A 14179-nucleotide genomic window follows, 5' to 3' on the forward strand; every position below is an offset into this window, starting at 1 on the left:
TGAGTCACCAGTGGATCTCCAGAAGGTGTTGTTCCCACCATTGCACATAAAATTGGGTCTTATGAAACAATTTGTCACAGCTCTTGACAAGGAGTCTGCAGCCTTCAAGTACCTTCGAAACTTCTTCCCTAAGCTGTCTGAGGTAAAGGTCAAAGCTGGTGTCTTTGTTGGACCATAAATAAAGAAGATCCTGGAGTGCACAGAATTCCCCAGGAAGCTCAGTATGAAAGAAAAAAAAAGCTTCGGGCAGCTTTGTCACAGTGGTTCGGGTCTTCTTGGGCAATCACAAGACCAAACATTACATTGAACTAGTTGAGACTCTAGTAAAGAACTATGGCAAAATGGGCTGCAGGATGTCCCTGAAAGTCCATATCCTTGACGCTCATCTTGATAAATTCAAGGAGAACATGGGAACATACTCAGAGGAGCAAGGCGAGCGCTTCCGCCGAGATGTATTGGGCTTTGAATGTGGCTCCTAAGAAGTGAATACTGAAAATATGATGGTAGACTATATTTGGAAGCTGATACGTGAAAATGATTTACGTGACAGTCGAAAATCTTGAAAAACTACACACTTCTAAAATTTTTGTTCATTTTTGTGTAGCCTTAGTACAAATACATCTTAATCTTGATTCATATGTTGTTCTATTCAGACCTTATGTAAATGAAATTGTGCAAATTTGTCCGTTTTCACATAGAAAATAGGTTAATTTCTAAATTTCATTATCCACGTCACACAAGCAAAATTTGAAGGGTATGATAGCCATCTTCTGTCCTTTTACAAAATAAGCAATTAAGAAATAACACATACTATCCAGGAATAAAATTTGTGTTACATTGTGTTTTTTGCGGAGACATTTTTATGATAGACACAACAGTATTAACAGCGCAAGTTCTAATATGTTGGCATTTGGTTAGGCGCTACAAATGCACGCTCTTTTCTTTTTGTTTTGCTTTTTCGTTGTTAGTGGTGGAAAACTTTTTTATCTTTTCCAGATATTTGGTTTGTTTTGAATTTCGCACAAAGCTACACGAGGGCTATCTGCGATAGCCGTCCCTAATTTAGCAGTGTAAGACAAGAGAGAAGACAGCTAGTCATCACCATCCACCGCCAACTCTTGGGCTACTCTTTTACCAACACATAGTGGGATTGACCGTCACATATAACGCCCCCACGGCTGAAAGAGCGAGCATATTTGGTGTTACCGGGATTCGAACCCGCGACCCTCGGATTACGAGTCGAGTGCCTTAACCATCTAGCCATGCCGGGCCTACCAGATATTGAATGATATATATTTTTTTCTGCTTAAAGTAAATCAACAAGCCTGAGCCTAAACGCTATACCTATGATGGAATAAAAGATGATGTAGACGGCGTCGGGATGGTGAGAGTTCTAAAAATTCTGATACAAGGAAGACCCACCCCTCTCCCATAACAAAGAATGCTCGCTCGTGCTTATTGCAGGTTTTATCATGAAGCTAATAGATCATGTTAAGTATTGATAATACAGAGTCTGAAAGCCTGGGAAAGTTGAACAATATTTCGTTTTCTTTTCCATTACTATCGGCAGTATTTCTTAACTGACCTGCTCTGAAGCCTTAAGTATCGAAGATAAACTCTGAAAAACTGCGTGATACATCTTAAAAATTAAAGCCTCATACACGTGGAATTTTAAAATGAGATACGTATTCAACTTCTTCCTCACACTTTTGTATATACACATATACAAAATACTTTTCCTCATAAAGAAAATTGTAACTTATTTCCCCTCTTCCGAACAAAAACAAAAAATATCATTTTAAGGAAGATGACAATAATACGAACATATATATTTTCATTTTAAAATCTTGTTCAATATGATATTAATGATAAATACAATAAACATAACAATGAAGTTAAAATAGTATTGTGATTAGCAGGATAACAGTGAATGATACACAGACTAGAATTATTTGGACAACAGGGAACTGTTGTCTAACATTATGGTTATACAAAAATCTGATATTTATTTCAATATTTTGGTTAACAGGATTACTACCTTAACTCTGGTATCTTTTCTAACACCATGGTTAACAAGGTCCTTATTTTAACTCTGATATATATTTTAACACTATGGTTTACAGGAACGTTTCTCACATTATGGTTACCATCAGAACCTATTGGACTTGTTTATTAATTGTTTATACATCTAAATGTTCAGCGAAATGAATTTTACATAAAATGACGAAAAAAGTAAAACTAACCAATTCCCTTTAGACATCGGTGTAGCTTGGTCGCCGCCTTCTCGGCGTTGAAATTGGATTGAAAAATAATAGTCGGCTGTGAGAAAAACAAACAAAATAAAACCAATATTTCTAGAACTCACGCAATCTATGTAAGAGATACAGAATATTTTACACTCAATACATAATCCATTAGTTCAACGTTTGGTTATACAACATTGGAATTTTTACTATCTTGAAAAAACGTTTATTTTAGCCACTTACCATGCGTAACAGCAGTATACCAAACTACTATTACATTTAATCTATATTTCTCAGGAATTTACCCAGAAATATAAACAGTGTAAAACTAGACCAAAGAAACAGCCGTAATAATAAAATAATTCTTGATGTTTCCTGATAAAACATAGCAACCTGACGTTATTGGGAAATTAAAACTGCATAGCTAACAATAAATGTTTATTACGTTGTTATAGTAACGTGAAATTATAACACATTTCGAGCACATGAAATGAGGCCATAAGTCATCGCGTGAAATTTAAACCAACACTAACCACCAAAATGTTTTATATCAGTAATTATGCATGAGAAAAAAAAAAGCCGTGATAATTTACAATTGTATACCTCAGAAACTTCAATTTCATTCTGTTTCATCTATGAAAAAACTCCCATTACGGTTAGTATAGGCTTTTTCTGGTCATAATTAATTTTACATAAAATATACACTGTTGTTATTTCTAACTGATTAACAAAGATCGTAAATAATGTTTTTAAAACTCCATGTGAGAGTTTTGTATGATGTGACAAAAGTATTTGACAAGACCTCGATAATCTTAGAAATACAACCTAAAACCTTGTTGTCTTATTACTAGTAACATTAGTTTTAGTTATGATTTTCAAACTTGTATTTATGTCCCTTTTTATATGAGTTTTGTGGTTAAGAATGGTAATTAATTTCATCATGGGCCGAGCATGGTTAAGGTGGTTAAGGCACTCGACTCGTAATCCGATGGTTGCAGGTTTGAATCCCCATCACACCAAACATGCTCGCCCTTTCAGCCGTGGGGTCATTATAATGTTACAGTCAATCCCACTATTCGTTGGTAAAAGAGAAGCCCAAGAGTTGGTGGTGGGTGGTGATGACTAGCTGCCTTCCCTCTAGTCTTACACTGCTAAATTAGGGACGCTGGCGCAGATAGCCCTCGTGTAGCTTTGTGCGAAATTCAAAACAACCCAAACGCAAAATTTCATCATTGTACGATGTCACGTTATGCCCTAACTATACATACATGTACAGAGAAAAATGGTATATTATTTCATTCTTATTAACGTTATCATGTTATACCTACCAAATACATAGCACGAATGATAGCGAGCATGAATGCAACCAGACATTACTTCCCAGTATAGACCGGTACACACCTTCAATGTTCCATAAAATGCTGTTGTTGTGTTACGAGCTCAAATGCATACAGCTGATTTAAGAACATCAAATGAATGAGGTTTATTTGTCACTTAACCTCGTTAAGTCCCTGATTACTGCACGTTGTTCCAAATCAATGGCTCTCGATAGACGCAATACATTCATATATAGGATATAATTAAGAAAAACACGTTTAAACGTCTGTCTCCCTTTTACATATAATAACTTATCGGCCGGATTTTTCGTTTTCCTTAATAAATGTCTAGGGGAGACGAATCAGTTACTTGGGCTGTAAATAACAAAACACTGTGTTTAAAACTCAGTGTTTACTTATTTTTGTAGTTCAGTCTTAGACAAGGAATCTACCGTGGGTTTGTTGTTCCTAAACCTGAAACATTTTTAAACAAAACAAAACCATAAATATGCTAATTAACATTTTTATGTTACCGTGAGTTGTAGTTACAAGTAGAGAACTGAACAAACTAATGTCAAATGTATTAGATTGCACATGGTTTAACTTTAAGGGTTAAAGTACACCACAAACCACGTACAGCAGATTGTTGTGTTTGTTTTTTTTGTAGAGTCACAAGACGCCTCGACAGATCTTTCTCGTACAGCTAAATACGCTATTTAATTTCTTTGTCAACAATCTGTAACTTTGTTTCTTCTATTGAATTTTTTAAGCTTCTTACAACTATGAATCAACAGGTAAGAAATTAATGTGCTTCAAATAATACGAAGTTTGGTAATAAACAAGCATTATATCTTTTGAGATGAACCATATTGTTTGTTTATTTATAAAAGATAATCGTTACAGATTCTATCTTCGGTATGTAAAGCAAAGTACTAACAATTTACACCAGTCCTTAAACATCATTGATATTTCGATTGTAAATTTGACTTAAATAAATAAACTCTTGGAAAGTTAACAAAAGTAGAAGATAGATCAAGAAAACATTTAAAACTAGAAATAACCCAATCACATTATACATATTAAAAATATGCAATTTAAATTATGATTTCGTATCATTTAGGTTAGATAATCTTCTTTGATGTAGAAGGTTTCTTTAGTAAATAATTCCAGATCAGTATTGGCCTAACAGAGGATAGTGAAATTAGTTATGTTTAATTCATACCACGTATACTATGTTGGCGAACAGAAAGAGCACAGGGTTTGCTCAACATTTTCTGAGTATTCATATGGTGTTTGGATTTGTCAATATCAGAATCCTTACAGTGTAAAGACACGTGTCAAAAGCAATGGAGAGCCGTGAGAAGGCCTTAAGTACGGTCTATAGTGGTGTCAAAACCTAATCTGAGATCAACTTGAGGGTATTAACAACGAATTGTGTCTTTAGACAGCTTTCAAAGTTAAGCTTTGTGAGCCAATGTATGGAAGACAAGAGCGCCTAAACTTATTATATACTCTATACACGGTTGAACACTATAAAGCCTCCTATGCTGGCAAATCCAAACGTATCTAAACTTCAGAAACAGTAAAAATATGACAATTTATATTAAAACTCAATATATCGAGCAATTCCTGTACTTCTTCTATTTAATAACACAATAAAAAAACAGGCCACAACATAGCTAATTTCACTATCCTGTATTATGCCAACATTGTTCGGAAATTGTTTACTAAAGAAACCATCCATGTGAAACAAAAAACTGGGTTAAATAATAACCTAAGTAACAAGCAGTCTTCATTTAAATTGTATATTTTAATACGTATAAAATATTGATGTTCCTCTTGATTTTTCAACATTTTGATTTTTTAACTTCCTCTCACTCAGTTTCCATGCATACTTGTTTTATTTTAACTGTTGTTAAATGTACCATTATCATTTAAATGATATCTAACAAGTTAATATGTAAATTGTTGATATTTTTCTTTAGATAATGGATTTTCCAGACTTCCAAAACGTTTATCTTTCTAAATAAATAATCAACTTTCGTCATAAGTGTCGTAATTTTTTGGTTAAAAAATAAGATTTTTTTAAATTCAGTAGGAAAATGATTACACAGCCTGGAAAGATTCAACTTGTCTTTGCAAGCAGCCGTTAGCTATAAAACAAACTGCAGCAGACTATATGATGTCACTGTTGCAAATCAAAGGGAAGAAATTGAGCGCAAATGAAAGGTTCTGTTGACAGCCAATGGTCGATATTCGTACCACGAAGTATTTATTAGTTCAAGGGGGTAAAATAATGATAGTTACATAGAATTTTGCTACAAACACGTGGCCGAGAAGAATATACTCTAAAATATTTAATTTTCAGAGAGATATCTGTAGCAGCAATAATTTAATAAAAAAATATCATTTTCGCTTAATTAATGAATTTCAAAAAAGACTCCAAAAATTCGAACGTTTTCAGACAGTTGACTAATCTTCTGATGCGCAAGTTTTCGGTCTTTTTTAGTTTTAATTCATTGTACCTCTTGTATGTTTTAACTCTCTCATCTGTTATTTGCGTAATTGTTTATAATTTTATCTGAATACAGGAAAAGTCTCAGTCCGTCAGAGTTTTACGATTTAAAAGACTGGTCACCCTCTGTGTGCATGTTTACAGTTATATTTATTCACACACACTAAACAGCTGCACACGAAAATATGGCGTTTTGTTTTGTGTTTGGAATTTCGCGCAAAACTACACGAGAGCCATCTGCGCTAGCCGTCCCTAATTTAGCAGTGTAAGACTAGAGGGAAGGCAGCTAGTCATCCCCAACTCCTGGGCTACTCTTTTACCAACGAATAATGGGATTGATCGTCACATTATAACACCCCGACGACTGATAGGACGAGCATGTTTGGTGCGACGGAGATTCGAACCCGCGACCCTAAGATTACGAGTCGAACGTCTTAACCCACCTGGTCATGCCGGGCCAAAATGTGGCGTTTACGGCGCCCAGTTTTATGGATAATACTTCGTCCTCACTTTGGTCTCCAACTATAATAGTGATATACAGGCCTTATTCGTTTATGTTCTACTTTAGCTACCTTTCTGACAGCATTCTATGGAACATATACCGAAGAATGTCACGTGCTTGTTTGTTTAAAATCTATGCATGCAGTAGACGATAAAAGTCGGGTCGTCGCACTTCGTATGCAACAGATTTCCCGACTGAAGGTTCAGGATTTCGGGCGTTAAACTACATAACAGTTGGCCAGTAACCTCACACAAGGACTGTTTGTCATGTGTCATGTTCTGAACTAAATATTTTATTGCATTTTTATCAATATGGTTTCAGATCTAAAAGCCTTTAAACTTAATATTGCATTATATATAAAAATCAATGATCCAACATTAATGCTCCGAAAACGAATCAACAACGAAAACATTTAAACAATTCAAATTGAAATAACACAAAATACAACAAGTTATCTCGAAATACTCTTACCAAAATACAGTAAATAAATGTGTTGAATGAGTTTGAAATTACTATACCTGGGAATTTAAGATTTGTTTATTTTGTTATTATGTACAAAGTTACACACGTTTTCTAACAGTATAAGTCCACAGACACGACACTGTGTTACTGGGGAACAGAATTTAAGAAATGTATCTTACGTTTAAAAGCGGACAATTTAAAAACCACTAGTGGTAATATGGAAATTTATGTGCTTGAAAGAAGAGCGAGTTTGTTTTTTATTTGATGAATCTGCGTCATTGAGGCGAATGGTTGGTTGTTTAATATAAACACCTATTTAATAGCGACGTTTTTTTTTTAGAAAAGTACTGTTGAAGGTAGGCGCTACTGATCAATAGTGATAAAAATTATACTTCATTCCTAAAAGATAACAAGGGTCCTTTTAGGATATCCAATTTTTAACTTCAACTCTACTACAAACTCCAGTAAAAACATGTCAGAAGGTTTAATTTATCCACATACGATAAACCCTCAAAATCTGAAATCTTAATGGTAGTTATTCTTTTGCTACGCTTCAAAAACTCAAAAGTTTTCACAAATAAGGTATAAAAACTAAGCACAATATTCCAAATTAAGATTAAACAATGCCTCATAGGCTGACCGTCTTTGGAATGTGCTCAATATTTTTTTGTAAATGATCAAAACAGCTGTTCTCAATTACCAGTCCACAGTAAGATTCCATTCAGTCCACAAGACTATTGAACAAATATAACCTTCAAGATATAGTTATCGAGGTACATTATTTTTCGACGTAATTTAAAAGTACTTTAAAAAGTTCATGCTGTACGAAACGATTTGTAAAATTTTGGGATTATAACACCGTGGGGGTGTTATAATATGACGGTCAATCCTACTATTCGTTTCCCGGCATCTTAAAGCAATTGGTAAAGTGAAAATGCTCGATAAATAGATACCTCACGAACTGAGTGAAAACCATGAAACAAGACCAGTTGATATTTATTCCTCACTCCTTACTTCCATACAAAATGGCCCGTTTCGCATTAGAATTATCACCTGTAATCAAAAGTAAATTCTTTATGACAAACGACAATAGTGGCTTAACTGTGAAGAAGCACCAAAACTTGTGCCAAAACCAGCTCTTCACCCTCAGAAGCTTCTGATCAGTGTTTGGTGGTCGTCAGGAGATGTGATCCATTGTTTCTTCGTTTAAGAATGCATAATGGATCACATCTGATGTCGAGCATTGTTATGAAACAGTATGGTGGTCCATTGTGATTGACTATTGCTGGATGTTTTTGTGATTACTTTAATGCATAACAATGTTCGACCTCATGTTTCACGCGTCAATGTCCAAAAGCTAAGCGAACTTAATATAAAACTTGACCTCATCCACCTTATTAACTTGATATTTCCTCTACAGATTATAACTTTTTTAAACATTTGGGCACAATTTAAAGAGGGGAAACGTTTGCAAACCAAAAGTCAAATGAAAGCGTCATCGAAGACTTCTTTGCATTAAAAGATGTCTAATTCTTTAACGATGGCCTTTATAAACTTCCAACTCATTGACAGAAGCGTTTTGAGACTAAAGGAGCTTATTTTAAACAAATAAATTAAACAACAGAGATGTACTTGCTTGATACTTTTCCTTAAAAATCTGACATTTCACATGCAACAGCCTGATAGTTTTATCTGTTTAAAGTTCTGTTTGCTACATTTGTTCAGTACTAATGTTATCTTAAATACGTATGCTTACTTTTGGTGCTATCTCAGGTGGATATGTCTTTATTACTATTATGTTAGGCTCGGCATGGCCAGGTGGTTATCTGAAGATCGTGGATCGAGTCCCCGTCACACTAAACATCCTCGCCCTTTCAGCTGTGGTAGCGTTATAAAGCTATGGTTAATCCCACTATTCCTTGGTAAAAGAGTAGCCCAAGAGTTGGTGATGGGTGATGATGACTAGATGCCTTTCTTCTAGTCTTACACTGCTAAATTAGGGACGGCTAGCGCAGATAGACTTCGTGTAGCTTTGCACGAAATTCAAAAACAAAAACAAACAACCCTCAAGCAAAGTTGTAAGAATAATTAATTGTGTGATAACCACTGTGCAAAACCTTACTTTCAGCAAAATTAGAATCCATTTTTAAAGTGCTATCAGGTAATAAAAAGAGAATTAGTAAATGACCTAGAATAGAACCCTGAAGTACACAAGTCATAACATTAATCCACTGTGATTTCAAACACTTATAACAACGTTCCACCACCAAATCAACTCTTAATTGATTTAGCTAATTTTATAATTCAATATACCCAGTCTCACTGAGAGTATTCTGTATCACTAATTCAAATGCCAGTTCATAAAACGTGTTCATCTCTTGTTTTAACAAATGCAATTTTCCAAAAACATTTTTTATGTGACAACTTTCCTAAACACTTTGAAAGTCAAATATACTAAATCTACTGCATTACCAACATCTAGGAAGATTATAACATTTTCAAAAAGCATTAGCAATTACATTTATAAATCTGATTATTATCTATGATAATTAGATGCGCAAGCATCTTAGTACACATTTTGTGTACAATGTTTAAACGTTTATAGCTAATGGGAGAACTAAAACCCTCCGAACCCTCAGTCATATGAGGCCATTAAATTATTAAGGTTAGTTTGCTCTCTCGTTTCTTCCATTTTATAATAGTATCACTCTTGGTTTAACCTAACTTCATTTAATGATACCAAATAGTAACGATTTTTTTGGTGGAGATTTATTTGTAAGATTAAATACATTAGAAATTCCATTTCCGTGGACTCAGCAGATAGCCCAATGTGGCTTTGCTATAAGAAAATACACACACACACACACACACATTTCCGTTTTAAAAACTATGGAAAAAGTAAACCAACAAACTAGGCATGTGGGAATTTCATATAATTTTCAAAATAAAAGATCCTTATTCACTCCCTCCTCAGTGGCCCAGTGGTAAATCAGTATTTTATTATGTTAAAAATCGGATTTTGGTACCCATAGTAGGCGGAGCAAAAATAGTCTATTTTTATATTTGACTATTATTTCAAAAATCAAACCTAAAAGGTACTCAGATCAACAGCTTGGCTTGTGTTGCTTGGTTAGACTACAAATGTTCCCAGGGTCAACTGCCCCAGATTGGGAGTCCTTGAGTTATAGTGCCATATATACCAATTACTTACTCTGGTGGTGATTGTTGGTAACTCAGATGTCATGCTTCCGGTACTGGTTTATATAACGTGTAGTGAAGAACTGAGATGTACCGCTTGAATGGCAGTTCACTGCAAAGTCGACGTGACTTCAAGTAATCCAAAGGAAACGCTAAATATTTGTTTTTCATTTGGTAACCATGACAACTTTATGTCAATAAAAGAGAAGCATGCCAATAAGAAAACTTTTCTGGTTAACTGACGCTGAATAATATCGATCTTTGTTGACATCAATATGCATGATGCACATACACTAGTTTTATGATTTTTCGGTTTATAATTAAAAGCCTCCCACGTGCTTTATGCCCTAACCTTAGTCTAAATCATTTTATTTTCAGGGTTGTAGCAGAAAAGTTTTGTGTGTATAATTTTAAATTCTGAAATTTAAAGAATTCGAGGAAATCAGTAGCTTGTTTGTTTGTTTTTTGAATTTCGCGCGAAGCTATACGAGGGCTATCTGCGCTAAATCAATATCTTTATTCACAATTAATACATTAAATCAAAGTATTGCCTTACTTTTATCGTTGTTCTTTTTATTTTTGAACAGCTCTAATTTTGCAAGCTATAATCATAACGTTATCAAGTCATTTTATGAAATCATTTAAGCAGTATGAAATTACTAATGATCTATATAACTTATCACAACTGAGCTTACACCAAACATAGACATTGATAGATGGGACATGTTTTCGTATTTATGTGCCCGGACTGTTGGTCCGAATATTTATGGCTCGCGTCCCTTTGCCTTAAAATACTTTCTGCACTTTGGGGCTGAGGGTGCGTTATAAAGGTGACAGCCAAGTCTTATCAAGAGTTACCAATGGATGCTACTGAATTAGCCGCCTTACTTCAACTTATCAGTTAAATGGTAAAGACAACTGGTGCACATATTCTTTGGGTACATATAAACGAAACAATGAAAGACATGTTCGAGATTACTGATATTACATAAACAGCGCATAAAAGAAATAAACATTTTTTTTTCCAAAACTACCACTATGGGATTTAGAAGCATTTAATTATCTTGTTTAAAGAGCAATGTATTAAATAATATAAAATATTAGACTAATGAAAGCGAACTTTATTGTGGTAGTAACAAAATAAAAGATTTTGTCAGCTTCATTATCCTGTTACAAATATATATTATATATGTGATATAGTTGCAGGAAAAGTAAACACACTGTACACATTCATTGCTTTCAGCGGAAGTAAATATATTTAGGTAAAAGCTACGTGATCACGAATATGCATAATAGAATATTTTGTTGTTGTTGTTTTCTCAGTGCAAAGTTACACAATGGGCAATCTGTATTCTGTCAATCATGGGAAATCGAGCCTTGGATTTTTTTTTTTGTAAGTCAGTAAATATTCAGCTGACAGACTTCATAAACCAAGCTACTACCAGTAATTTTTTCTCCTCTATTTTCCCTTTACTTTATCTCCCTCTTCCTTCATCTTGTTATTTTGGGTAACTATGACATAAGTGACTATAAGTGTAAACGCTACGCCGTAGACAAGATACAGTCTGAGTTTGAAAATAACCATCCCGAGGTCACTTTAGAAGCTTGCCAAGTTTTGGGAAGAGGGGTGATGGGGATGTACGTGTGTGGGACTTGCTGTGCTTTAGTTAGACTCCGAGTCAGGTTACAGGATGCTTACCATTGATTACATGTAGTATCTCCTTGACTATTGTATTTTATAGAAAACACTTAACACACTGAATAAGCGAAGGTAATAATAATTTGTCCTAAACCCAAAAAGCCTTTTCTAGCTCTTAAAATAGTCTACAGTGAAACGTTCTTTTTGTGTGTGGACGAAACGATAATGAAAGGTTGATGTGTAAAAAAGAAATACAAGTCGTGCAGTGAGTGCTTGTAATACTTTTGTTTGGGAAGCCCGTGCATCTCCTAACGCAGGAAGCTGATATCGCATTAAAATAAGAAAGTGGTAAAATACAAGAAAAACGCAGGCTCAAACTTCCTTTACCCTGGTCACATTTTATTAGGTATGTAACATTGTATTTAACCTGTGCTGTTTCTGAAACTCGTCATTGTTCATCAAATTAAGTCCTTAGTTTTAAACATACTTTCACGTCTGTTATTGGTATGACAAAGTTTGGGCAACATTCTTTTTTAATAAGAGGATAATGTTTAAGAACGATGTAAGAAGCTAGAATAGAATAAAAAAATCAAACTTGTAGATGGAATCTTTATAAGGAACAATTTTCTTAACTAAAGTTGCACTCCTGTGGTAAAAATGACAGTTGGTCCGAAACATGGACTTTTAAAGAAGGCCTGGCATGGCCAGGTGGTTAAAGCACTCAACTCGTAATCCAAAGATCGCAGGTTCGAAGCTTTGTAACACCAAACATGCTTGCCCTTTTGGCCGTGAAGACGCTGTAATTTTAAGGTCAATCTTACTATTCGTTGGTAAAGGAGTAGCCCAAGAGTTGGCAGTGGGTGGTGATGACTAGCTGCCTTCCCGCTAGTCTTACACTGTTAACACTCCTACGAAAAAAATATTTACATCCACTAAAGTGATTTTGGGGCCTATCAGGCCCCATATATTTTTCCAATAGAAACACAGTGATTTAGCAACATTCATTACAAACAACTATAGAATGGCTCTGACAAACATTTTTTTTTTACAATTTGAGCAAACAATTTTCGACTGTCTATCTTTTGATCTGCCGCACAAATGGCATCGTCCTCTTTTTGCCCTCTTTGCAGGCGGTTCACATGAGGTTGTTTTGTCATTATCTTTGCAGTAAATTTCTTTGATTTCAAGCACCAATTGCCGTATGAATTCTCTTCTGGCTCTTGATTTATGTTGATTTATGTTCTGGATGTTTTGTCGAGTATAGAACGAAAGCATTGTACGCAGCAAGATCTAGAATGTTATAGAATATGCAGACTGACCAGCGCTTTGATCGCCTCTTTGTTGTATAATATCTCACCAGTTGATCGAGAGTGTCGACACCTGCCTTCGTTGCATTGTAAAGATTGACGATTTCGGGCTTTCCATTCTCTTCTACTTCAGCAGACTGATGCTGAGAACTCACTAGTAGCACATATTTTCCTGGTTTGTCTGAGTGCCTGAGAGGAGTGATGTCGTCATGGTAGAAAATCTTTGGTGATAACTCTCTAGATTTTGCATTTATTTCAGGAGGCAGGAAGGTTCTTGATTTCCGTATGGTTCCAACAAGTCCTGTTCTTTTTGTTCGTAGGTACTTGGCAAGTGTCATTGTTGTGAAGAAATTATCTGTCGTTATTGTCCTTCCTTTTCCAAGAAATGGCTGACTCAGTTCTCTGACTATTCTTTCTCCTTGATTTGTTTCTGTCGTATTTCCAACCTTTCCAGTATAAATTTGAGCGTTGAGGAGGTAACTTGTTTTTGCATCTGTTAGGCACCAAATCTTTATTCCGTATTTGCCTGGCTTTGTCGGAATGTATGTTCTGAAGTCAACTCTTCCTTTGAAGTTACATAGTTGTTCATCCACTGTCAGGTATTTGCTTGGGTTGTAACTGTTTTTGCAATTTTCAATGAAAAATTCCAGACTCCAGAGATGGCGGCATCTTTGATTTCTCTATTTCTTTGAGAGTGGATGTCAAATCTGATTTTTGAGCACATTTTTTTGAATTTGTCTTGTGTAATCAGTTTTCGCAAAAATAGCAAACCGAATTCGGTTGAAAACATTTCGTCTATCGATGCATTTTTGGATTTGCTTATTCCAAGGAAAAAATTAGCTGCGATCCATTTCCAGAGGTCTTCTTCAAAAATTGGTTCTTTCATGACGGTGTTTGTTGAGTGAATGATCTGTTCCATCATATTATCAGAAATGAAAATTTTGAATGTTTCGAATGGTGTAGAGACTCTTGGAGCAGCTTGCCCTGTAATGCCTGG

At 35.0% G+C, this 14179-nt stretch overlaps 2 protein-coding genes across 5 annotated transcripts in view; one reads left to right on the forward strand and one right to left on the reverse strand.

The window, feature by feature from the left end:
• Nucleotides 1–10381, reverse strand: part of LOC143235599 (annexin-B12-like) — a 51426-nt gene extending 41045 nt beyond the window's left edge. The window contains exons 1-2 of the mRNA XM_076473836.1: nucleotides 10250–10381; nucleotides 2244–2319 (exon numbers count right to left, since the gene is read on the reverse strand). Coding sequence (XP_076329951.1) covers nucleotides 2244–2319; nucleotides 10250–10282 — 109 coding nt within the window. The 5' untranslated portion in view covers nucleotides 10283–10381. The remainder of the gene's footprint in view (nucleotides 1–2243; nucleotides 2320–10249) is intronic.
• Nucleotides 10382–11966: 1585 nt separating this feature from the next.
• Nucleotides 11967–14179, forward strand: part of LOC143235393 (focal adhesion kinase 1-like) — a 122275-nt gene continuing 120062 nt past the window's right edge. For 2 of the 4 annotated variants that reach the window (XM_076473512.1, XM_076473522.1), the window contains exon 1: nucleotides 11971–12281. The gene's annotated coding sequence lies outside the window, so the exon portion shown is untranslated. Of the gene's footprint in view, nucleotides 12282–14179 lie in introns of all 4 variants that reach the window. The other 2 variants (XM_076473510.1, XM_076473519.1) reach the window with 2 other exon arrangements.

Source organism: Tachypleus tridentatus, chromosome 12, assembly GCF_004210375.1.
Source record: "Tachypleus tridentatus isolate NWPU-2018 chromosome 12, ASM421037v1, whole genome shotgun sequence".
Taxonomy (NCBI): domain Eukaryota; kingdom Metazoa; phylum Arthropoda; class Merostomata; order Xiphosura; family Limulidae; genus Tachypleus; species Tachypleus tridentatus.